The following is a 13,341-nucleotide window of genomic DNA, read 5'->3' as shown; positions in this document are numbered from 1 at the left end:
CCCTTTCTCTGTGAAGACCTGACTTCACTGGCTTGTTAGGCTTTGCCCGCTTTTTTGGACACGCGGTCTTTTAAAGGCAGTCACTCCCTCTTGCTTTTTCTGCTGGATGGTCGAAGGGACAGGAGGGAATCTGGGGCAGATGCACACGGACGGCGGCCCTGTGCTCACCCTGACCCCTGCCTCACCTCTGCGTGCTCCTTCCGAGGAACGCAGCCCCCTCCTTGCTGTGTGCCAGGCACCTGCTCCCTCCTGCCGGCCCTGCCCAGTGGATGCCCGGACGGCTGCTGGGGCTCACCCGCAGTCGAGGGGCTTCTCGCCCTGCTGGGAACCCCCTCAGCCTGCTGTGCCTGGAAACCCCTGTCAGGCCCTCTGAGTTCCAGCCTGTGACCCGTGGGGCCTGGCCCACTCAGTCCTGCTCAGTGGCAGGGCTCCTCTGTCCCCCGACAGCTGACTGGGCCTCAAGGTGACCAGCTCGTGCCAGCAAGGCCTTGAGGAGCTGTGTCCAGAGAAGAGAGCCCTGCTAGTGTGAGGAGGCGGCCCACCCCACCCTCGTTGGCCCAGGGCTTCTCTTCTGTAGGGAGGAGGGGGCATGGGGGCTCCCAGGCACTCCCAGTCCCCCAGTGCTGATTGGGCTTTCCTAATTATGAGAGCTTTGTATTTCCTTCTGCTCAAAGCAGCGAGCCTCTTCAGGCCTGAACCAGCCGCGCATTTCTCACACGGTCTTCCAGCTCCAGGACTGGGTGCACGTGGCACGTCTGCCATGGGCGGGGGGGGGAAGCAGGGGAGCCCCTTGGCAGCTGCGTCATCAGCCAGCGTGGGCCAGTGCGAATGAGTGCGGGGGGCTCTGCTGCTCCTCCTGGCCACTCGGAGCCCAGACCCCGGCCCGTGGGGTCCTGGTGATGCTCACGGGCCCTGCACCTGAGCCCGTCCGGGCCTGGACGCTCGCTCCCAGTACAGCCTGGGCCCCTGCCCTCTGTCCTCTCACTGGGAGAATGCTGCCGGGCCCGAGCCAGCGGGTCAAGGATGAGGCAGCTCAGCCCACACCCCTTCCCACAGGTTGGACCTCACACATCCAGGGGTGACTCCAGACCACACGAGGACGACAGAGGACAGCACGTGACGCCCCCACTGCCATGGCCCTCACCCCCTCACCCATGAGGCCCCCGCCTGCAGAAGCCCTCTCTTGGGGCCCTGGACTCCTCACCCTTCCCCCACACCTGGCTCTCCCCTCCCCCCAGCTCCCCCCTGCTCCCCCTCACCAGTAATTCCTGCTCCCCACACAGTTGTTGAGCCACTTGCAGTGATGGTCAAAGCCAGAGACACACTTGTTGCAGGCGCTACAGTGTTTGGCCTTCGAGCTCCTGGAAGGGAAGGGAGAAATGAGGACCACCAGCCTGTTGGCAGCGTGTGACGGAGGACAACAGGGTCGAAGCCCCCGCCTGCCTGTCGGGGGGAGGCGGGCAGCAGGGGGCACCAGGCCCCAGGCGGGGTGGCCTCCCCTGGCCACGCCTGCCACATGGTGCCAGGGATCGAGCTGGGAAGCTGGGCTCAGATCCCACCCTGAGCCACGGGTCTCCCTCCCAGGCCGCCCACGGAAGCCGTGACCAGCCCGGGCGGAGATCTGATAGGGGTGTCTGGATCGGTGGGGGGCCCCATGTGTCTGAGGGCCACGGCTCCTCGTTCAAGGAGAGCAGTGCCAGCCAGCTGACGGGAAACCGAGGTACCGCCTGCCCCCACACCCGGGGCACTCACACGGTGACCTCACACAGGTGGCAATACTGGTTCTGGATCACGTGTGCATGTTTGGACCGGTCGAAGGTCGGCATAGGCTTGGAGTAGTTCTTCTTGAACTGCACGTTGGCTTCGGCCGGGTCGATGGAAACTGCAATCAAGTGGACCAAGAAGTGGAGAAAGAAGAGCCCGCCATTCACCTGGGGAAGAGGCGTCAAGGAACACGCAGCCAGACCTGGACAACACGGCGAGGGTGCCCGCTCAGGGTGGCTGCCGGTCAGCGCCACGGGAGCAGTGCGCCTGGCCAAGGGCCGAGTCCCAGGACGGTCCGCTTACACCCCCGCGGCCGACAGAGCGAGCCCCCCATTCCTTCCTCCACGAGAGACGACGCTCGCTCGCACTGGAGATAGGCTTTCCCGCTGGAAGCAGGGCCCTGGAGGCACCTGCCGGGGGCCTGAGGGTCAGTAGGGGGTGGGCACCATGCTGGGTGCCGAAGGAGGTATGGGGGTTCTTCGGGCAGCTCCAAGAGTAGGTGTGGGGTTAGGAGGCAGGCGTGTCATCAAGAAACGAAGGTGGGGAGGAAGGGCTCCCACACCCAGTCTCTATGGGGCGCCTCCGTCTCTTCTTGTCTTCCCTGCCCCTAGCCCCTCCGGCTCTCCAGCACCCACGCCCTCCATGGCATCCAGGGTAAAACCAGGCCCTGGGATCTCACCCTCTCCTCCTCCTCCACCTCGGGACCAACACACCGTCCCCATGGAAACCAAACAGAAGAGGTGGAGGCCGCCTCCCTGTCAGCCCTGCCCTGCTTCCCCAGACTGGCTCTGAGCGGGAGGGCTCAGGGTTACAGGCCGGGCTCCAGGGTGTGGTGGGGGAAATGACTGGCCGTGTGCACAATGCTCTGCCGTGATTTTAGGGGGTTGCAGGCTCTGAGCAGGGGCTAGGGTCATAGCTCCGTTCTGCGGGCAGCCCCCATGGGGTCCTTCTCATGCTCCACCACTGCTGTGGTCCGGAGTCTGCTGCCCACCCGGCAACAGCGCTTGGCCTCCACATGGGCCTGCCTCCGTGAAGTCCACTGCACAACAAGCCTGAGTGCTTCTGGCCAGACCTGCTCATGGCCCCTCGTCCTCTAGCCTCCAGGCACCAGTGTAGACCCAGGGCTCTGGGTGCCAGACGTGGGCACAGAGGCGATGGGGAGCCAGCCCTGCTGGGGGAGCATGGCTGTCAGGAGGGTGGGCGAGAATGAGCGAGAGGCTGGTGCCCAGGCCAGGGGCAGGTGGAGGGGCAGCTGAGAACCAGCCAGGCCCTGGGAGACCTGCAGGAGGAAGGGACTGACCAGATCCCTCAGGGCCATGGAGGGGGTACAGAGACACCAAGGCCCTTCGTGTGGCCACCAGACCCTGCAGGGCCGGCTAGGGCGGGAGCCTGCCCTACTCTGCTGCTGAGCAGACCACAGCCCTGTTCCATGCAGGGTGTGGGGCAGCTGGCGGGTGGTCAGGGGCTGGGCCGGGCTTCACGGTCACAGCTGGAGACACCAGCATGGTGCTGGCTTGCCTGTCTCTCTGCACCTGCTCCCTGAAGCCATGTTTGTGTGGTTACCGGGGCAACAGGAGCCCGTCCTGAGCTGCAGGCCCAGGACAATAAGATGCAGCAGGAAGTCCAACTGTGGCCCAGGTGCGGCCCCTTCCTCCGCCTGCCTCAGAAACGGGCGGGCAAGGTGCACAGGAGGGCAGCCAGGGCTGGGATGTGTGCTCGAAGCCCTTTGCCCCTGGCTACACTCGGCTTGCACGAGACCATCGCCCAGGAGACAGTGCGGGGACAGCTCGGCCCACACTCTGACCCTCAAAGTGCAGGCGCCCCAGGCACCTGACCTGAGTCGCTGGGCCAGCCATACAGAGCTGCCTGCCGCCAATTCCCCCAGATGTCTGAGCCCTGCAGGGGCCCCTGCCAGGCCGCCCCCAGAACCTGTCCCCCAGGAACAAAGGGGTGTGGCTTCCAGCCCCCCCATGCTGTAGGTCAAGTCCCCCCACAGCCTCCTCGAGCATGAAGCTGTCCAAGCAAGAACACAGCCCACCAGCTTGTCTGACCTAACGCCGCCCAGCACTCAAGAAGCTGACCCCAGGTCACCCACAGGAATGATATGGACCAGCAAAAGGCGCCCCATTCTGCCTGGCCATTACTGGGTCAGCCACACGTTCTAGATGTCAATGAGCATGGGCTGAGCCCCAAAAGTGTCACAGGGTGCGCGGGTTCCCGCTCTCACTTTCAAGTGCCATCTTCTCACAAGAGTGTCTCAGTTTCCCGTGAATAACAAAAAGCAAAAGGAACAGGGTAGGAGGTCTCCCTCAGTAAGCAGGAGGCCCTGCCCCAGAGGCCACGGTCCCCTAGCAACAATCTGTGTTTGGTAAACAGGCGCGGCGCAGCCCAGGACACAGGCCCTCCCGTCCTTCCGGTTCTGCAGCAGGAAGAGGTGAGGCGCCCCCAGAGCCCCCACTGCCCCAGTCACGTCTGCCTCTTGCCAGACCTGGAGTCAGAGCGGGATGTCAGTGGCACGGTCCTGGCAGCTCCCCGGGGGCCTCTCGGCCCAGCCACACCACCGGCCCTCAGACTAAGTCAAGTCCCATCAGACGCCAGCCCCTCTGCACCGTGGACCCCTACGGGCCAGGGATGGAGCTGCTTCCCTTTGCAGGATGGCGGGGGACGCTCAGACCCAGAGGGTCAGCCAAGAACCCCTGGGTCGCCTCTTGTGCTGAGGCTTCGGGAGGCTGCAGCCCGGCCCAGCCCGCCTCCTTGGGGCTGCAGCCTGCCCCTGCAGGCACCGAAGGACACCGGCGCCCCCCAGCGGCCAGAGCACAGTGCCCAGGCGGCTGCAGGGGCCTGGGACGTCGCCTGCCCTAGGGGGGGCTGGGCAGAGAGAGACCCTGTCCCAGGGCAGCCTGAGTCCTGGACGCCTGTCACGCAGGCAAGAATCCCTCACTGGGGGCTGGTGCCAGGGGCAGCGCAGACCATCACTGGGCTCCGTTGCCAGGGGCAGCTCATACTGGGCCCCAAGCCCAAGCCCCCTCTGGGCCCGAAAGCAGGTGAGTCCCCCGGGGGACCCCTGGACAAAGAACACGGGCAGCTCAAAAAGGCCCCCCAAACAGGCTGAGCTACGGTCAAGGGACAACAAAGGTGAGGATTTTAACCCAGCAGGTGAGCAAACCCACAGTCAGGATCAGGATACAGACAAGGAGGGACCGCAGGAGGCAGGAGAGCCCGCCCACACCCGCGGGCTTCCGGGGCTCCATTCCCGCCGCCGCTAGCTTGCGGGCGGTGCATCTCCTGCACAAGGTCTCCTGAGCACACGGTCGGAGTGGCAAAATGGAGACCTCACTGTTTCACAAGCCACAGCGAGAGGGTGACTCCGCAGGGAGGGCCAGGCCCAGCTGCAGGCTGCCCCGGCTGTGGGGAGGGCGCCCACCGCGGGGCAGGGCACTGGTGGACGCTGCGCTGGGCCCGAGACAGGAGACCCATCACCGCATGCCCAGTGTGAACTGTGACTGGATTCTGGGCTAAAAACCCCTGACAAAGCATGTTTTGAGGACCCCTGGAGAAATTTTAAGATGGGCTGGCTGTGAGATGGTACGGTCTCTGCCCATCTTGCTGGATGTGAAAGACACAAGTACATGGGCCCCGCCTCACGCCCCCACCTCACCACAGGCCTGGAGGTGGGGTGACCGTGCCCAGGGCACGCAGGACCCATGTTCCCCGATGCCACTCCTGTGGACCAGACACTCTGTGGGCCCCACGGGGGCAGGCCGGCCAGGTTGGGGGCCGCGTGGTGCTGGGGAGGCAGCGGGCTTGCATATCAGGCCATGGTGGATGCCGAGGCTCACTGGTGGGGTCTGCCAGCATGGCACCGGTGGAACTGGATCCACCACCCACAGGGTAAGGCATGAGGAGGGACCAAGGCGGGCGATGCCCGTGTGGCTGGGGGCAGGGCCAGCACCGTGGAGCCTGCGTGACAGCCCCATGTGCACCCACGGCCCCAGCGTCTGCCCACCTGGAGCTACTCTCCAGGGGTCCTAGCGGCTGGCAGGCTCACACTCTCTGCCAGGTCCGGCCACCACCTACCATATGTCGCAAGAGGGGCCAAACAAGAAAGCATGGGGACAAGCGGCTGAAGACAGGCCACTGTTATAATTAGTGTCTCTCTCTAAACACACCCCCTTGGATCCCTGGCGTGGCTCCCCCACCCCCGGCCAGCTGGATCCAGCCCACTGTGGCCCTGCGGATGGACCCTGAGACTGAAACACCATGCACGGCCCTGGGACACACCCTTCAGTCTCTGAGCCAGACGGGCTGCTCGAATGCGAGGAAGAAACCCTTCTTCCCAAGTATCTGTGTGTGCGACCACATGCGTGGCCGTTGTGGGACTGTGTCCGTTTGTCTGCATGTCCGCCCTGGCCATGTGACTCCTTCCTGTCCTCAGGGCTCTCCACCCCACCCCAGGGTCCCTCTGCCCCTCCCCACCAGGCGCATTCTCCCGGAACTGATGGCGGGCAAGCCTGTGCTTTTTAGCAAGGACCCCGAGCCAGGGAGCCACATGTAGGATATCAACAGGTTGCTGTGGCCACGGTGGGTGTTTGGGGTGAAGAGGGGGGAGCGGGGTCAGAGGGCAAGGGGCTGCACCTGTGGGTGACTTGGTGCAGAGGATGGAGCGGCAAGGGGGACGGGAAGGCATGGCGTGCCCCTGAGCCAGCTCTGGGGGCCGGCCCTCCGGGAGCCTCCCTCGGACAGCAGGCCCTGCTCCCACAGTAAAGGATACGCCGTAGGCAATGTACTTCCAGTTACGTGGCAGGAAGGGAATGAAGATGCCGAAGTTGGCAATGGCCATGATGAGGAGCGTGACCCAGGCCACCGCCTGGAAGGAGTGCAGGGGCCTCGACCAGCCATTCACTCGGGACAGGCGGGGGGGTGAAGCCTGCTTGGTCCTGGCTTCTGGGACAACCCGTCTCCAGCTTCTGTTGCACAAACCCATCTGCAAGACGGGAGGGGGACAGACAGGCCGTGTGTGGACCCTCCCGCAGCCTGTGTGGCAAGGGGACCCCAGGGCTGCCCACCTCTGGAGGCGGATGGCAGGTGGGGGGCCCTCCAGGGTCCAGAGGAGTCCTGTGTCTGCCCAGGCCACAGCAGTGATGCAACACTCTTGGAGGGTGTGAGGCCCACAGGGCCGAGGACCCGGGAGAGGCGCCGCCAGGACCCCAGCGCGGGCATGGCCGTGACCACCTCCAGTTGAGTGCGGGCTTTGTTTACAAATGGGCACTGACTCATCAGAAGACCTGTCACATGCAGGAAGAAGACCCCCATCAGGCCCTCATCCCTGGGGAAACAGAGGGGAAGTTGGCAGGAAAAGCAGCCCCTCGCTGTGTGACCATTTATGTGCCTGAAATCCTCAGAGAACCTTCCTACAATTCTCCCTTAAGGACAGAACTAGATGCCACATGCCCAGAAATGAAGACCTGCGGGCTGTGGGGCTTCTGGGGCCTCCAGGTGCTTTGGGGTCACCAGTGCCGAAGCGAGGGGCTGGGAGGGAGCCATGGCCACTTCTGGCCAGGCGGCAGTGAGAGAATGGGTGAGCAGCACATCACAGCCACGGCGGGTGGAGGCCTGAGGGTCCCGGGGACTTGGCCACATGAGGGCAGATTTCGGCTGCTCTCTGCAGGCTGGCCGCTCCGTTCTCGGGATGTGGGGCCAGGCAGGGCTTCCCTGGTCAGTAAGACTCCTGGGGGCCCGCAGAGAGCATCCCCCATGGACAGCAAGGCCAGCGCAGTGGGGACTGGGGCAGGGAAAGCACCCTGCATTACAACGTGATTCCCGAGCAAAAGCAACATTCAGATGGAAGCGTGAACCAACAGAAAGGACACTGCCAAGAATCAAACCCCCAGGAAGGTCGGATCGGGGGCACGCGTGGACCTCAGGGCGGGGAGGCAAAGCAGTGACCCTGAGGAAGAAATCCTAAGTGACGGGACAACAGAGGGAGAGACCACTTATCTTGTGGGAGGAGCAAGATGCAAGGACGTGCGTCAGCCCCAGGGCCGCCCACGCTGGCAAGGATAGGGGCGCGACTCCATCCTGCAGGGGTTCCCAGGACGCAAAGGTCACCATGATCATGTGTGGAAACCCCAAAGTTCAACTGGCATCAGAGTTTGTACAATTTAAAGGAGCGATTCTTCAGGTTCTGAGAGTAGTTGGAAGCTAAACAGCCCTGGTGTCACGAGAGCACGGGGGCCACGCGTGAGGCCTGTGGGGACACCGAGTCCCTGCTCCTCTGGGGGCTCCGGGAAGCTCCCCCGCATCGCACCTGCAAGTGGCCCTGAGAAGTCGGGAGGCACCAAGGGCAGAACTCCATGATGGGCAAGCGCATCCTAGTTACCGCAGGGGCCGCGTCTCATAGGCGCGAGGACGGCACGTGGGTCACCCCCGCCCAGGCCCACGGTCCGAGTGGCAGCAGGAGGCGCACACTTACCCACAGTCACGGGGGCCAGCGGGACGGGCGTGGCTGAAGTCTGTCCCTGCAGGCTCCGCGGCTGCGCGGGCGCTGGTGGATGAGGGGTCCTGGAGAGAGCACACGCGGGTGGCAGCCTCGCCCGCCCCCCCCCCCCCGGTGGCAGGCGCTTCGCTCACACACCTCCATTCACCAAAACCACGTATTCCCCTCACCTAGTCTGAAGTATGGCCTAAGGGAAAGCACGAATCTTCTGGCTCGATCCTTAGCTCTTGGGGGATCCCATCGGTTCAAAACCCGCCACCAAACACTAGGCTCCCAACAAATGTGGCGCTTCCTGTCTCCTTCTGGGGCGAAACGGGCACAGTTAATGCAGGCTCCGTGTGTGGACAAGACACCCGTGGAGACAACACCTTCCCCAGACACGCACATACCACGCATTCACACACACCACACGCACCTCACACGTAACCACATGCGCACCCCACACACAACACGCACACCACACGCACCTCACACGTAACCACATGCGCACCCCACACACAACACGCACACCACACGCACCTCACACGTAACCACATGCGCACCCCACACACAACACGCACACCACACGCACCTCACACGTAACCACATGCGCACCCCACACACAACACGCACACCACACGCACCTCACACGTAACCACATGCGCACCCCACACACAACACGCACACCACACGCACCACACACGTAACCACATGCGCACCCCACACACAACACGCACACCACACGCACCTCACACGTAACCACATGCGCACCCCACACACAACACGCACACCACACGCACCACACACGTAACCACATGCGCACCCCACACACAACATGCACACCACACGCACCTCACACGTAACCACATGCGCACCCCACACACAACATGCACACCACACGCACCTCACACGTAACCACATGCGCACCCCACACACAAACATGCACACCACGCATTCACACACACCACACACACCTCACACGTAACCACATGCGCACCCCACACACAACACGCACACCACACGCACCACACACGTAACCACATGCGCACCCCACACACAACATGCACACCACACGCACCACACAACGCACACAGCGTTTCTGGACCCATTCCTCATTCTCGACCTTTCCTGGGCTATCTCCTTGGCCTGGACCCGCACCCCGCCCCCCCTCCACTAACAGCCGTCTTGCCTCTAGAGCCTGTCCTGCTGTCACTCTCTCTGGATGACCTCCCTGACACGCCTGTCCAGTCTGAGCTGGGCCCCCATCTACTCCTTCTGTAACTGCTGAAGCTGGTCCTCTGGACTGTCTGCAGGACGGGAGCCTCGTCATCCCCTACTGGGCAGATGAGGCAGTGGGTTCGGGAAGTCAGCCCTGGTGGGGCCCGGGTCCCCTTTGAGCCCAAGTTTGGTCCCTCACGTTTGTGCTCTGTCATCCCTAAGGGTTCTAGCCCTTGTTTTGGTGCAAGGTGTGCTGGTGCCGCGATGCTCCCACGAGGCCATCGTCACCTCCACGTCCCCAGCACAAGCATGGCCAACTCGCAGGAGCTTTGTGCAGGGACCACTCTCCTGGCCCCACGCGGCTGCAGACGGTCCCTCCTCCCCCTGCCTGCCCTACCATGCTCCCGAGAACCTGGAGTCCTGGGCACCCCCACCTGCATATCTAGGACACAACTGTGCACACGTGACCTTCTGAACCCCATCGCCTGACACAGGTCCTCACAGCTTCTGAATCACTGTTTTGCTCTCTGTCCCGCTTGGGATGCACAGAGGTTATGCCTGCGAGTTCCCTGGTCGCACCAGAAGCAGAAGGCACCCACCTCCCTGGGAGTCAGAGCCTGCTCTCCCCACCCGATCACTGGTCCAGGCTGGACAGAAAGGCATGGGCCTCTCTCTCGACCCAGACCCAAGTGAGGACCCCTGGTTGCCACGGCAGTGACGGAACCCAAGGAGGTGCCTCATAAAGCCAGGGCTGCCCCCCCCCGAGCCCCCGCTGCCTGCTGGGGGGAGGGGTGGGGTGCAGAGAAGGCACAGGGGTCCCAGACAGGCCGGGCTGGTGGGCAGGACCCCCATATACGGTCCCAAGTTCTGACCACACCACCTCCCATGGCAGCCCCTCGGCGAACCAGCGGAAGACTCCTGGCCCCCAACCTCTGCTTCAGAGGCTGGGGCATCGATCTCAAGGTTCCTCATGACACTTGACTTGCTGGCCAAGTCTGCCCCGGGGACCCACGCTCGCATGCTCCGTCTAGGTCGGGTGGGACAGCAGTGTCCAAAGTCTGCCCTTCAGGAGCTGCAGAAGGGCCAGGGCAGGAGAAGAGGCAGGGGTGAAGCGCATATGGACAGTGTGCCGGGAAGGGGTCTCTCCCAAGGATGGCTCAGCAGCCCCTTTCCCTGCCTCTCCCTCCCCTCAGGGTCTCAACTGTCAAGTGCAGGACATTTCCGGTGCCCATTTGGGCCCAAGAACCCCCACATGGCCTTCTCAGATCCCGATCGCCTCCTTGGTGGGGGGACATACACCTCCCTGGGGAAGCCACCCAAGCCGGGTGGGTTGAGCCACCTCCGTGTGCACTGTGTGTGGCACCTGCGGTGGCCAGGGGCTCTGCCTCCGACCAGGTAGCTGGGCCGGGCCCAAGATGAAGAGAAACCAGTGGGCAGGGGCCGGGGGTCAGTTTGGAGCAGCGAAGAGAGCCCTCCTGGGGAGACTGGGGACCTCTGTGCTGGGCGGGGAGCTGGTCCACGTGGCTGGTGCCGAGGCCTACCTCATGTCTGGGTCAGTTCTGCTCCACCCAGCCTGCTGTCCAGCCCAACATGTCCCAGGAGATCTCAAGGAGCAAAGCATCCATGGGGATGACAGGGACGCTGATCCTGGCAGCCTGGTCTGCCCACAGGTGGGCAGCAGGAGACAGGGCCCCAGATAAGGGGCCCCAAGGAGTGAGGGGGCTGGAGGCCGAGGAGCCAGGCAGTGGCGAGAGTGGCCGCCTCCTGTGGACCCTGCACACAAGCACCTGCGCGTGGGCAGGACTGGGCTGGCACCGGTGGGCCACAGGGCGCTGACCTTCACCCGGAACCATGTCCCTGTGAGGTAGGAGCCACAGACTCTGCAGCTGGGCTGCCGGCGTCCACTGTCCACTGTCCGCCAGGCCAATGCGCCACCAGAGAGGCCCAGGGCAGACGACCAGGCTGCCTGACCACGGTCTCAGGGCCCCAAGAGCCCAGCCACTGGTACAGCAGAGGCTGTGGACAGCGGGGACTGAACACAAAGCCAGGGCCCCTGGAAAGATTGCTGTCCTTCTGCGGCACGCTCACCTTCGAAAGGCCTTGTCTCGGACAACATGTGCGAGCGTTGGCTACAAGGCCACAGTCCCTGTTCGCAGCGAAGCATCGCTTGAGACGCTGGAAGGTGTCTTTACAGAGCTTCAGAGTGCTTTTCGGTAAATGAAGATGAGCGACATCTCCACCTCCTGCATGGAACATGCTTGTCCAGATACACCTGCACAGGCTGCCACATGGGGGGGTGGAGCCCTGTGACCTCAACACCCGGTGCCCCGCAGCTCAGCAGACCCTGAAGGAGGCCGCTGAGGAGTGGGGCAGCGGAGGCACTGCCCCAGGGCGCCCCGAGTCTGCAGACAGCAGACCCAGAGCCACGACCACCGCAGCCACTCACGCCTTTGAGAAATATCCTTCCCTCAGAGACACCTCTGCTCCATGAAAATGACTTTAGAAGCTACAAACATCAGGGCCTATTCGCCACAAAAACATTAAGAAACAGATGTAAAACCAGAGCATGCAAAGCCCTAAGCCCCCTGCCCAGGGCAACCAGGACCTTCCCCACGCATAGCTGCATGCCCAGAAAGTCAAATGGGACAAGCGTGCAATCAGCCCCCACGTTGCAACCCACTCTTGTGCCCTCAGAGCCATGCCCACACTGTTTTTATGGAGCGCAGAGCACTCCCCAGTACGACTATCACTCTGCCTGACAGCGAGGTCACTCACGACCTTCATCATGAGCGGTGCTTCTCTAAGCCTCTGCCTGCAATCCCCCTGCGCACACAGCTGAGATGCCCCACCGCTGCAAGGTGAACACTGTGGGGGAGGTGGGGAACAACGCAGAGTGCAGGATATAGGTAGGGCGCAGGCACTCACATGTACACAGGCACTAACACACACACACCCACACACACGTACTGACACGAATGTGCACATGTGCACCAAAATTACACACACGTGCCCGGACGTAAACGTGCATGCTCGCGCTCACAGGTGCACCCACGTGCATGAACACAAATTCACATAGGAGCCCACACATGCACATGCACTAACATGTGCGCAAACTCTCCCCATCTCTGGTCTTGCTCTGAGTGTAGCTCTCAGCAGAAAGAGAGCAGGAAGATGAATCCCCGTCGTCCAGCATTGTCCACCCAGACAGCCCCTCTCTCTGGCACGTCAACAGTGTGGTTGAGGCACCGTGGTCCGGCTGTGCGGTCTGTGGCCAATCCCTGGCTAGCGTGGCTCTGAGGGACACTCCCCCTACCTTGGGCACCTGCTCACTCTGAGCACCGAGAGCATCCGTGGGCTATGACCAGGACCCTGCTGGCTTCCTTGAGCAGAAGGCCCAGTGAGACAACCCAAGCCCCTGGACCCACTTCATGGCTGTGACATACCCAGGAGCAGCCTGAGCCCTGATGGGGTCTGTGGCAAGGGTAGGGGGTCCCTGGGCCCATACTGACACACCAACACTGTGCTAGGGAAGGGACCAAACACAAAAGGCCACGTAGTGTAAGACTCCACTACAACAAGATGCTCAGAACAGGAAGATCCATGGATGCCAAAAACAGAGTGGTTACCAGGGGCTCCAGGAGGGACTGAGGGGCGCTGCTAATGGGGACTGGGTTTCCTTTCGGGGTGATGGAAACATTCCAGAGTTCAACAGAAGTGTTGGTTGCACGAAACTGTGAATGCACCAAATGCCACTCAGTTGCATACTTTAAAGCAGTCAGTGGTTAATTTCAGACCATGTGACCTTCACTGAAATAAAGATTGGAGGGCCCTCCTGTCCTCAGACGCCCCCCTGGTCTTCCCTGTCGCCGGGTATGTGGCCTTCT

The 13,341-nt window shown here is 62.7% G+C and overlaps 1 protein-coding gene across 1 annotated transcript in view; it reads right to left on the bottom strand.

Moving 5' to 3' along the window:
* LOC113928404 (probable palmitoyltransferase ZDHHC11) overlaps positions 1-10,105 on the bottom strand; it is a 44,361-nt gene extending 34,256 nt beyond the window's left edge. Inside the window, 6 exon segments of the mRNA XM_035727457.1 lie at positions 1,260-1,361; positions 1,753-1,931; positions 6,536-6,748; positions 8,237-8,325; positions 8,431-8,562; positions 10,057-10,105. Coding sequence (XP_035583350.1) covers positions 1,260-1,361; positions 1,753-1,931; positions 6,536-6,748 — 494 coding nt within the window. The 5' untranslated portion in view covers positions 8,237-8,325; positions 8,431-8,562; positions 10,057-10,105.
* Between the last annotated feature and the right edge of the window lie 3,236 nt (positions 10,106-13,341).

Source organism: Zalophus californianus, chromosome 5 (genome assembly GCF_009762305.2).
Source record: "Zalophus californianus isolate mZalCal1 chromosome 5, mZalCal1.pri.v2, whole genome shotgun sequence".
NCBI lineage: Eukaryota > Metazoa > Chordata > Mammalia > Carnivora > Otariidae > Zalophus > Zalophus californianus.
This window is presented reverse-complemented; position numbering and strand designations above follow the sequence as displayed.